At 32.9% G+C, this 12,518-nt stretch overlaps 1 protein-coding gene across 1 annotated transcript; it reads left to right on the top strand.

Moving 5' to 3' along the window:
• Positions 1 to 6,367: 6,367 nt before the first annotated feature.
• Positions 6,368 to 9,034, top strand: LOC106135317 (uncharacterized). The gene is made up of 3 exons (XM_013335578.2): positions 6,368 to 6,597; positions 7,182 to 7,340; positions 7,731 to 9,034. Exons 1-3 carry the CDS (start codon positions 6,513 to 6,515, stop codon positions 7,952 to 7,954), a joined length of 468 nt encoding a protein of 155 aa, XP_013191032.2. The 5' UTR covers positions 6,368 to 6,512; the 3' UTR covers positions 7,955 to 9,034.
• Positions 9,035 to 12,518: the final 3,484 nt, after the last annotated feature.

Raw genomic sequence — 12,518 nt, 5'->3', positions numbered from 1 at the left:
ATCGCGAAATTATATTAACCTATATTCCTGTCTTAGGGTTCCGTAAGAGATGTCTATTTTTTGCAAGCAAATAATCAATTTTGTGGGAAATGTGTGGGATCAGTTAATTTCTGTTTAGTTAGTTGAAGTATTTACACAGGCAATCAAATTATCCAAGAAAAAATGATAATACTTATAAGTAAAAGTAATTTTTATTGCAATCAAATATTCCATTTTTCATCTGAAATAAAAACTTTATTTTAATGAAGAAATTATGAACTTCTATTAAAAAGGCAATGCTGTCACCATCTTTGGAATCTCGGTCTGGGGACGTTTTTAGTAAATAAAATAAGCCTTATATAAATAAAACTCAACTACAAACTCACTTTTATAAAAATTTAATAAATAACTCTAAAATTTATTAATAATCTTCTAATCTTTTATATTTTCAGGTTATCAGAAGTTGCAATAGGTACAAGGAAGAAAACAAGGTGTCACTAAGAAAAAAGTGAAATCTTCAATTAGTTCACTACCTATGCATAAGCAAATACAATCCGTACAGAAAGTTCCAAAGTATTTAAATAAATAAAACGTTTATTTTCTTCTTTACAAAGGTGAGCTTTAGGATTTTTTTATAATCATTACTTTATTATAAAAAAAATTTACCTGGATCGATTTATGTAAAATCACTTTCTACGGAACCTTACGCGTACTAAACTTCTTTCGCACTTATCTTTTTTTATAGGCATAGTTTTCACAAATGGGCGATTGTGAGCTGCCGGTGAGCGTTTTATATAAGGTTTTATATTTTTTGCCGCCTTTCTGAGAAACCTTTCGGTGCACGGAGCCAACCTTTTGCTAGATTACCGTTTTTTAATTTGAACCGACACGAACTATCGCATTTGAATTTCGAACATCGATTAGTAAAAAGTACTCATATAGTCATGTCTTTATTCCACATTGGGTAGACAAAGCGATTAGTCTCGTAAAAAATGTAAATTGTAAGGCCATGCCATGGAATTGAGACTCCAATAGTGACAAGTTATTTATTAAGCCCATCGATTAAAAGAAAAATCGCAAGATTATTATCTTTAGGTACCATCTACACGGGAAGACATACGTAATAATTAATTGTATATGTACTTACATTTATACATTTATTTATGACGCCAAACAAGCCTCTTTAAGTACTACTTTCTCTGATTGGCCTGGGTTTTAGATGTTTACCTATATAAGTATTTATTATAAAATATACTTATCGTTGAGTTTTCTCGTAACACAAGTCTCGAACTTACTTCGAGGCTAACTCAATCTATCCCGTACATAATTATTATTTATTAATTAACTGTCGTGCATATTTTTTGCTGTAATATTAAATTCGTTTACTACCCAATTTCGATCTTAAGTTACAATCTATATGAGAAGATGTATACTTACGTATTCTAGCGTCAATATAGAAAAATCTAACTCATAGACTAAACGCTTGGGAAATTTTCTACAGTCCAGCGTAAATCCGATCGAGTTTTTCGAGTTTTCCGACAAAAACCTCGCGGACTGTTCCCACGTATTAGCACATCATCATATCGACATATCTCGGCGGGCAACCTTTCACCGAGGAAAAACCCACACTGCCTTAACAGAGCTACGATATTATTTACAGAAAAACTGAGGCTATTAAAACGGCGATTTAACGGACTAATCAAAGATTCGAACTTACTTCGAAGCTAACTCAATCTGTGCGTATTTGTCCCGTAACGATATCTATATTTATTTTATATTTTATTATAATGTAAAATTCAGTTCTTTAGATGCTGAAATTAAGTTATACAATCTTGATTAATCGTTATGTTGAAAAATACATACATGCATAGTCACGTCTATACCCCTTGCGGAGTAACCACAGCCAACAGTCTTTAAAAGACTGGCTTTTTAACACTGTTGGCTTTATGTATGTAATTCATTGTGACATTGGTCATTACATATTGCTTCTTATATCTTAAATTAATTTTAAAATGTATTTTACAGCAAATATACGTATCGTGCCGTGTGGTTCCCGGCACCAATACAAAAAAGAATAGGACCACTCCATCTCTTTCCCATGGATGTCCTAAAAGGCGACTAAGGGATAGGCTTACAAAATTGGGATTCTTTTTTTAAATTCCTTTTTAAAGCCAAATAGCTGAACGTGGCCATTCAGTCTTTTCAAGACTGTTTTAGGCGATGGGCTAGCAACCTGTCACTATTTGGATCTCAATTCTATCATTAAGCCAAATAGCTGAACGCGGCCGATCAGTCTTTTTAAGACTGTTGGCTCTGTCTACCCCACAAGGGATATATGTATGTATTATACGTATCAAGTTTGTTTTTTACATTTATTCAGTGTCTAAAAATGGACTCAGTTGTAACAACGAAATAGCTACCGAACACAAAAAATGGAAATGTGTCAAAATTAGCATAACTCCCCAATAGTGGATAAAAAATAAGAATTCTGCATCAGAGGGGTTGCTGTCGTAAATGTTTGACTTGATAGTAAAGACTTTCTTATACATTTATTTTCGCATTCTTACATATTCATACATATCATCACGCCTGTCTTCCACTGGGGTAGACAGAGACTATGGAATTCCACATGCTACGATCCTTGCAGACCTCTCCCGCTTCCTCCACTCTCATTATTAATTATTAGTTTTTATTATCAAATCCCACGGGAACCATAGATTTACCGGGATAAAATGTACCCGATGTCCTTCTCCAGATTTTCAAGTATAGTTACCTATTTAGGTGATTTTTCAAGAAGATTAATTCAGTACATAACCCGTCTTAGGTAATTTTCGCTGGTCTCGCGGCCCCACATGGCCAGTAAGACACTCTCCAATGAGTATTTTCTCACAGTCCAGTGTCGGTAATTCTGGTCTCATACATTAACCGTTAATTCCCTTTTTGCGCCAGAGATTCGACACTCTCCCTTATTTGGTTAACAGCTCATCGTTTACGTAAAGTGGGTCTTTAAGTGGATTTCCAGCTGCTTTCTTGATGTTTTCTACTAAGTACTAACTACGTCTAAATACTATCTATACCTGGTTTAATATATTACAAGGTTAACTTCAGGTAAGATCATTGTGAAATTGTAAACTCCAGCAGCATTCCTGGTAAAGCATGATTAGGAAGGTCGACCCCGTAGTATAATATAACGGGAAAAGGCGAGGACTAAGATGAGACACTTAAAACGCTCGCGGTTCCACGAATATTGCGGGAAATCTTCTCCTAGTTCAATCTCTCTAGACGACATAAGAAACCTACATGTAAGTACTTATGCCGAATTTCGAATCTCTATAATAGCGTTTGGGCTGTGCGTTGAGTTGATGTCAGTCAACTAGTCAATGTCCTATTTTAAATTTAGATACCTATAGATGTGTGTTAAGTATTTTTCCAAACTTCTACAATTTTTCAGAAAAGTTTTAATAACCGAATCCGAAATGAGTTTTGATGTGTTCCACGAGAGGCCGTAGAAAATATGAAATCTTTAAAAACACCATTCGAATTACGAACCAGGAATCAAGTTAAAGCGACTAATACATAAAAAAATATCATTATACATAAATGCCCATTCTCCCAACAAGAATTTCATGAGGCCTTTTTGTCAGATCGCAATTTTCGGAACGCGCGATCATTCCGAGTCGCGCGGGAAAAACTAAAGATGGCGGCGGCCAGTTCGATGCAAATTGCGCGCGGAAAAAGCCAAGGAACTTGGTAAAAAGTTAAAGGCACTCATAGTATTTCATCGACGTCTCCAGTTATTGAGCAGGGTGGGTGTTTTTGCGTGGATTCCCGCGTTGGAGCCGCTTTTTGTCCAACAGTCCGTCTGGGAAGCTCGCCGACGTTTCTCTCGCGGCAAAAAGCGAGGGCCGCCAAGCCATACCGCTGCTAGCAAAAACAGAAGACATACAGATAGAATTAATGCGGCTACTTTAATTTTCTTGAAGAAAGCGCGGGAGGAAATGGTGTAATGAGTGTTGCCAGTAAAAACTACCATCTGTATAATGGCGGAGTTCATTTGACCGGTTTATTTAGATATATAGTTATTGGATGATCGTGTTCTTGTGCCTATTGCAATGACTAATACGAAAGCACATTTCGTCAGGTGTCTTATAAGATTGTCGTTTAATTGGAACGTTTTATTCTTATTAGATTTAGATTTGGTGTCCCATAATTTTGGTTCATAGATACATATAAGTTTATTTTATTTTTATAATCATAGATGGCGTTATATTGAAACGCTATATGGTTTTGATTTCAATAAATGCATGTAAAGTAACTAGATATAATATAAATTCTGACCGTTTAATGAGACGTAAAAAAACCAGAAAAAAATTTTACATATAGCTATGTGCCGTGTGGTTCCCGGCACCATTAGAAAAAAGAATACGACCAATCCATCTCGTTGCCATGGATGTTGTAAAAGGCAACTAAGGGATAGGCTTATGAACTTGGGATTCTTCTTTTAGGCGACAGACTAGCAACCTGTCACTTTATGAATCTCAATTCTATCATTAAGCCAAACAGCTGAACGTGGCCTATCAGTCTTTTTATGACTGTTAGCTCTGTCTACCCCGCAAGGGTATGTATATAAGCTAGATGTTACAAAATACTTACAAATTGTATTCCATTTCTATTCACAGAGACAATCTCATTCAAATTTTAGCAAATCCTACCATATTTTTTTTGTTATCAAAGTGGAATTCCTTTTTACGGACAACCCCCCGGGTCTTCACCCAGGAGAATGTGGGACTCCTGGCACCTAATGTACCAGCCTACTAAAACCCCTCCATGCGCCCTTCTTGCCATTTTGAGGGCATCATGAGATCGCAGGCATTTCACCACGATGACAATCTAAAATTCTTCCCAGATTTTGTTACAAACTTTATTAAGTTTGGGAGCAAAATCGAGTATTCCTATTATAAAAAGGTAATGTTCGTAGGGCTTCGAAATACTGGACCGATCATAAGTAATTTACTTAATTTCACCGTTAAAAAGATAGGTATTACTATTATTATTGGTATTACGCTTACCTATAGCGAGCGAAGCCGTGTCGGAGAGCTTTTGTATGCATACATACGCTAACAGTCTCGCAAAGACCAAAAGGCCACGTTTGCCTCTTACGACATCCCTTGGAAAGAGATGGAGTGGTCCTCTTATGTGTATTAGTGCCGAGAAGTACGCGGTATTGGTAGGTATCCTATAATAGGTAGTCTTGGAAATATTTCAGGAAAAAACGGTATGTTCGCGATAAGTCCCCTTTGCATACATTAATAATCACACAACGAAAAGTTTTAAAATATTATTATAAGAAAGTTATCTGTAATTAATAAATCATACTTGATAAAAATATCATATAGTAGGTACGTTAGGTATCGTAAATCACACATAAAAAATATTATGAGACCGTAAAAAATAAATTTAAAAAAAAAATTACAGCACAACAAAAACGTGACGTTTGGGTTCCCGCCAAAAAGTCACATAATGTACTTACATAGTAACAACAAAACGTAGTATTTCTTTTTTACATCAGTGTCTTCAACATTGACATAGAAGACTTTAACAAGAGGTGTTCAACTTGTCTTCAAGAAAAATATTTTGTCAAAATGCATTCAAATCAAAATCAGGTAAATATTGTTTCCAACAAGGTCTAGCGTTTAATTTCAGTGGTTTGTCGCTTTGTTTTTATTCTTTCCATATTGACAAACATGTCGTATCTGGCTCTGGTTCCCCTTAAAAGTAGCATGAGGTCAGATGGAGTTGAGTCGTGTAAACCTTAACTTACCCTATTCAAGACCATGGTCAAAAAGAAAGTGACACCTCAATCCTGATTTGTCCCGTATGTTTATAAAAAATATATATATTTTCATATTAGTACCTGGCCGTGTGATTCTTGGCACTTAAAATTGTTCCTCTCTTAAGGACGATGTTGTAAAAGGTGACCATGAGAAAATCTTATTTAACTTGAGATTCTTCTAGTAGTAGGTGATTGACTAGCAACTTGTCACTATTTGAATGAATTTTGAATCTCAATTCATCACTAAGCCATATACAGCTGAAATGGCCTTTCAGTCTTTTCAAGTTCTTTCTGTCTGCCCTACAAGGAATATATTCATTATTCATTTATTTATGATTTTGAATAAAAAATTTAAGTGCTAATCTGTCATTTAAAAAAAATGATGAAAGTGCTTAAGGTTTTTTATTAACTATTAAAAACAATTAAAAAGCGGTTCAATTTAGCGCGCTTTCATTATAGAGAGTTGGCAGCACCGCAGATCAGTCAACCAACTGACTGAACTGACTGAATCAATCAACAATCAATCAACAAGTGTATACATACACTGAATGAAATGAAAACTCAAAATATATTCTAATTTTGTTTTGACAGGTATAATTACAAATATTTACGGCGTAATTGCAATTTAAGCATTATTAGCAGATTGCAATAGCAACAACAGTATTACAAAAGTAAACTTGTAACTCTTCAAAACTACAAGATGTCAATGCAAGAAGAACGCAATGCAGGCCACCAATTAGTGAACTTTAAATCTTCCCGGATGGAAGAAATATTGCTAACCTTAGGTCAGTAAGTACTTAATAATTACAAAGGTATTCTAAAACCCACCTGTAGTACTTTAGGGACATTACGTGAATTATATTCATGGTTCTTAAGAAGGTACCTATATAATTTCGTGCCGTTTGGTTTCCGGCACTAATACAAAAAAGAGTAGGCCTACTCCATCTCTTTCCCATGATTGTCGTAAATTATGCAAATTTCGTCCACTTTTCGTATGATATATAAACACTAAACAATATCCTTATATGGGGCACACAAAGCCAATGAATACAAGACTCGAATGCCTTAGTTGTCAGTTGCTACTATTCCCACGCACATTGTAAATGCCAATCAGGAGAAAGATTTAACTTAAGACCTATAAAGACTTGTGCTGATTTGGTCGTGATGAGAATATAAATCATTATAAAATATACAAGGAGACAAATGGGAACATTGGCGGGGAATGGCATAGGCAAAAAGATACCTTGATCAAATTGGGGATTTCCTTATCAGGTCAGATCAAGAGTACCCGAAACCAACAGGCTTGCATGAAAGGTTATTTATTTAGATAAACTGAAAGACGAAGTGAAGTGTTTATTATTATTTGCAGCTGACGCATACAAAATCCAGATAGTGTGGGATGGTAAAACAGCCCTAATTACTGGTGTTTGCATGTTAGCTGGTGGTGTCCTGGGGGGCTACAATGGTGGCAAGATGGGAGCTGCAATTGGTGCCAGTATCGGCGGAGTCACTGGATATGGAGTAGCAAGTAAGTGTCTGTACTTATTATAAATGTGAAATAATATCTGTTACGCTTTTATGGGTTACAATTTTTATGAACTTCTGAAACACTTAGAATTGAGAATTGAAATTCATTTATTCAACATTAATCAATGTTGTAAAACCAAAAGATGGAAATGTCCCATAATAGTGAATAAAAAAGAATTGTATATTATTAGCTATTGAATGAAAGTTCATATGTATGTATTTTATCCTTGATTTTTAGTTATGTGAAGACATCAGATCAGACTGAACCATGTTCATCATGCATAGTCACCATACTTATCATATCCCACCCCCAATTTAAAAAAAAATATATTTAATGTAGACAAACACAATATTCAACTAATTTATTATATCTATGTCCCTTTTATTACAGGATTGGTATCGCTCAGAGATATTTGGGGCACCGTAAAAGAACAATTGACAGAACTCCTTTTCATAGTGTTCAACTTTTTAAGAAGACTTGACCTAGATTATGCTACGGCCATTGATATCCTAATGACATGTACTTCAAGTCGACGAGAACTGGTTTACACAATTATAGCATTTATCGCTGAGAGGTTAGGGAAGGAAGTAATTTCTAGCTTAACAGCGGCTTGATGCCTAATTTCTATTAAATAGTGACAATTTTATGTAGATATAGTCAACTAGCGATTCCCCGCATTATGTGAAATTTATAGAATGTGCCTTAAAAACCTTTGACGGCCTCTGTGGCGAAGCGGTAGTACACTTGTCTATGACACCAGAGGTCCCGAGTTCGAATCTCAGCCAGGGCATAATGAGAAAAGGACTTTTTCTGATTGGCCTGGGTTTTGGATGTTCATCTATACGTATAAGTATTTATTATAAAATATAGTATCGTTGAGTTAGTATCCCGTAAGACAAGTCTCGCACTTACTTCGAGGCTAACACAATCTGTGTAATTTGTCCCGTATATATTTATTATTATTAGACGTTCAATCATTATTATATGAACATTTTTTTTTAAATGAATTTGTTTTTGCTATGATGAGACGCGACGTATATTATTTGTTATGTTTTGTTTTGTTAAATGATACAAATGCTTCAATTGGTTGTGACAACCGTCCTTTTTCTTTAATTTAAAAACATGAAACTAAAATTAAAAAAAAAAAAATTAAAAAGTATTCACCTGTGTGGCATATTTTTTTATCATATAACGTAGTTTTGTTTTATTTAGAAGAGTTCTTTATAGCGTATGTTGTGTTAAAGTTCATATTGTAGGCGATCCTAAGTTTTCAGGATCAACAAAACAACATTTTTATCACCAGTATTGTTAGACCAATCAAAATCTTATAGGGATTAATTGTCTATGTGTAATTATTAGTTTCCATAATACGACTTAATTTGAGACAAGCCGTTTATTACGGCGAATTTAAAATTGGTACATTATTGTTATTTTTTTTAAATAATTAATCTATGTGCTTTTGCTTCATACGTTTGACCGGCAGTGACCGAGATGAGAATATATATTATTTTTTTAATTATATGGCTGTTTTGCCATGTAAGTTTTTAATATTGTCCGCGGGACACTAAATATTGTATACCTACCTACTACATATCAATGACAATCAATGAGGGTGATGTAGTTTTATCGGAGCCCAATAATTAGGAAAGATGCTTTAATTTTGGTTTCAGGGTTGAATAAATATATAATTTTGTATTATTGGTTTTTTATTGTTTTTCGGCAAACAGGTTCTAATCTCACCCTACTAATTCACCAATGACAATGTATTTTCTGCGGGCAGAACATTAAATTCTAATTAATTTTTTTAGTATGACTAAACATACAGTTGAATAATGCAGTGTTCCCAGTGTTCTTACTAGTCACTTTATGGGGAAGAAAAATCCCAGTAGATTTCCTGGTAATACTTCTGGGATCAGGGTTGTTTTTGCCACAGATGTCGCTAGCAAAGACATAAATAAAAAACAAAATAATGACAAATCTATTTTATTCAGTGCGACAACAAATAAAGGAACCACTGCACCTATCATCGTAGCATACATCATTATCACAATCATTTAGAAGAAACCAAAGACATAGATCTAGCTAGATACCGCCGTTTCACACATCTGTATGAAAATCAAGCGTTCAAAGTTTTTTTTGCTAATAATAAAGTTATTTAATAGGTTTAATAAACCAGCAATGTTTGTATATATTAAGTACATATTTGTAGAAATATAAAATATGTATTTTATTTATTTTTATATACTATACATCATCTCGTATACTATAACACACTTGACAGATCTAAATACATCTATGTCTGTGGGGCAAACCTTTTCAATTTTTCACGTGAGAAATTAATATCTACCTACAGAATTGGTCTATTTATTGAGAAATGTTGTAGGTATGATTGATAAATGTCATGTATTGAACACTAACTCACAAATAGAGAAAACAATTTTTTTCATTGCTAATCTGTAGGCAGACATTTTAGTATGATTTCAACTTTCATTTTAAACAAAATTTTCTTACATTTATGTCGATAAATGTCTGCTTTCTAACACTTAACACTGCCATCTAGTGACAACATTACAACAACTAAACAATACGCCAGTGGTAAAATAGTACTATTTTAGTAGGAATGTCATTAGTGCTTATAATAATAAAATTAGGTGCAGAGCAAACATACGAATACTTTTTGTGAGGTCTCTAGTTAAACTAACTTAAAACTAAGGCACCCAGCATACGGCCCACATACACAAAAAAATTTAGACTTTATCACACACCAGTTTTACATTAAGCTTATAATTAATTTTGAAAAATAATTCTAGAGGCATTTTTAAGAAGAGTGTATGCCTAACTAATAGGAATTTCAAATAATTTTAGGTGAATAAATTAAAAGTTTATAAATAACAGGTTAAACAAAATTTAAAACAATATTTACCCGTTCAAAATCTGCTCAGCTATATTTAATCACAACAAAACTTTTGTACTAAAAGTGGTAAGTACTATTTTGGATTTTATCGCTATAAAAAGGCAAATATTCTTAATGACAGTATTCGAACATACCATTAACTTACCAAAATATTTAACAAAAAAGATCACTTTTACCTTAAAATATATCATTATTCTCTAAGATATTTCGATCCAAACTTACAAATTAATTACCAATAAATAAATAAAAAAACAAAATAAATTAACTCTGGACTAAAAATGTCATGAACTGAGATTGCCAATAAGTTAAAGCGGTCTATAAATGAATAAATAGTACATACATACACATCACATGTTACACTAGTTGTAATTTTTTACCTTGATGTAGATAAATACATAAAATTGTTTAACAATCATAATAACATTAAACTTCTAAGTACAACACTATGGCAATAAAACCAACTTAGCCAAAATCTGAAATAAAAAAAAACTTTTCCCGCTTGCTTCAGTTCAGCTCTTTTTCGAAAAAAAAAACCTGTCAAACGACCGACGACATTATGACAAAGACGACAAAAAAGTGCTCATATTAATAAAATCGTTTGAAAATATTAATAATTCCTATAAATAATTCATCATCGCCGATATTATTTCATAATATACATATACACTTTGTGACACATATCCATAAATATAATTTCAAATTTATCATGTTTAGTGGTAGATATTAGTTATTACTTCATTCACTGTTGAAGTAAATGCACATCAATAAATCACTTAAAAAAATTAAATAGCAGATCTATTATTTTTAACCAATATTTTAACTTTGCCTTTGTGAAAACCGTAATTAATTTATATATTAATAATACTTTATAGAATTAAAATTGTGAAATTACTTATCAATATTTCCTATTCAAAATTGTCGTTTTTTTTTGGTGCAGTAAAGGTTATTTTAAAGTAACCTACCAAGTTCTGTATTTTCACTGTTTGTTCCAACTGTCTTCTATGATATATTTTGTAACATAAATTATAAGTAATATTTGACCGACAATGAATGATATTATACATCCTATATTGATTTATAAAGAAACCGTAATGTAGTCAGTGGCGTTAATAGTATAGTTACGCTAAGAAAAAATAATTAGGAGATTAATGATATTAGGCGATTCCATATTTCTACTTTTTAAGACATTCAAGGCCGATTACAAAAATATTTTTCGTGAGTATAAGGGATAAAAACCCTATGTGATTTTTCTTATTATATTCTACCCGTGTACTAAATTTCATTAAAGTCTGTCTAGCAGATTTCGCGTGAAAGCGTTACAAACATACATACATCATATCTTTTCGGTTATATTTTGTCTTTATGGTCAGTTATATTCTAAATTTAATTAAAGACTAGACTTTTGACAAACAAATAAGAAATTAAAGAATAAATAAACACAGTAGGTAAGTTTTAAGATCGTTTGTGGCTTCTAAGAACATAAACATACATACATATGATAATGTCATACAGCTGAACACGGCTTTAGAGACTGTTGACTGTCTACCCCGCAAGGGATACCCATCCCGCGCGAGTTTTCTTTCATTCAATCAATATATATATTATTTTAGGTCTTCCTCACTTTCCATTTAATTTTTATATTAGCTATTAAAATTATTCTATTATTTCATCTAATCAACATTTTGTTTTACAAAACGTTTTGTAAATGTATCTACTAAGTACTCTTTTCTAAGCTCATTTTTTTTCTAATATTAATTGTGTTATAACGCATTTATTTATTTAAACAAAAAAATAAATCACAAAATACATACAGCCCTATTTTTCAAACCTCCTTTTCTAAAAAAGGTTAAGCAAAAAAAAATGCTAATATAATTATCACGATAGAGTAAACATATAGGTAATATAGGATTTTCAGATTAGTTTAGGATCGAGCGCTAACTGTTCGTGTTTCATAACTTCTTGTTTGGTAAAAAATATCTGTTAAAATAAAAATCGCAAACAAGTTTGTACTAAGTTTTGTACAGTCGACCGCATTATCAATTAACACCCCCTCCCTCCCCCATTTTAACTCTTCTTGCGACGCCATCTTTAAAATTAAAATCGAATAAATAAAATAAATAGGTACCTACCTAACCTAACACAGGGTGTTCACTGGTCAACTCCCTTCCCCGTTTTAACTCAACTGATACAGGATGCTCATGGTTCGTACGTTATAAACTATATAACTATAATTTTTTAACGTTACCTTAATGCTGGCGAAGGGC

Source organism: Amyelois transitella, chromosome 20 (assembly GCF_032362555.1).
Source record: "Amyelois transitella isolate CPQ chromosome 20, ilAmyTran1.1, whole genome shotgun sequence".
In the NCBI taxonomy this organism is placed as follows: Eukaryota; Metazoa; Arthropoda; class Insecta; order Lepidoptera; family Pyralidae; genus Amyelois; species Amyelois transitella.
This window is presented reverse-complemented; position numbering and strand designations above follow the sequence as displayed.

Coding starts and splice junctions, on each gene's coding strand:
- LOC106135317 (XM_013335578.2), top strand. CDS start 6,513: ATGTCAATGCAAGAAGAACGCAATGCAGGCCACCAATTAGTGAACTTT. Junction 6,598..7,181: donor AGAAATATTGCTAACCTTAG/GTCAGTAAGTAC, acceptor TATTATTTGCAG/CTGACGCATACAAAATCCAG. Junction 7,341..7,730: donor CACTGGATATGGAGTAGCAA/GTAAGTGTCTGT, acceptor CTTTTATTACAG/GATTGGTATCGCTCAGAGAT.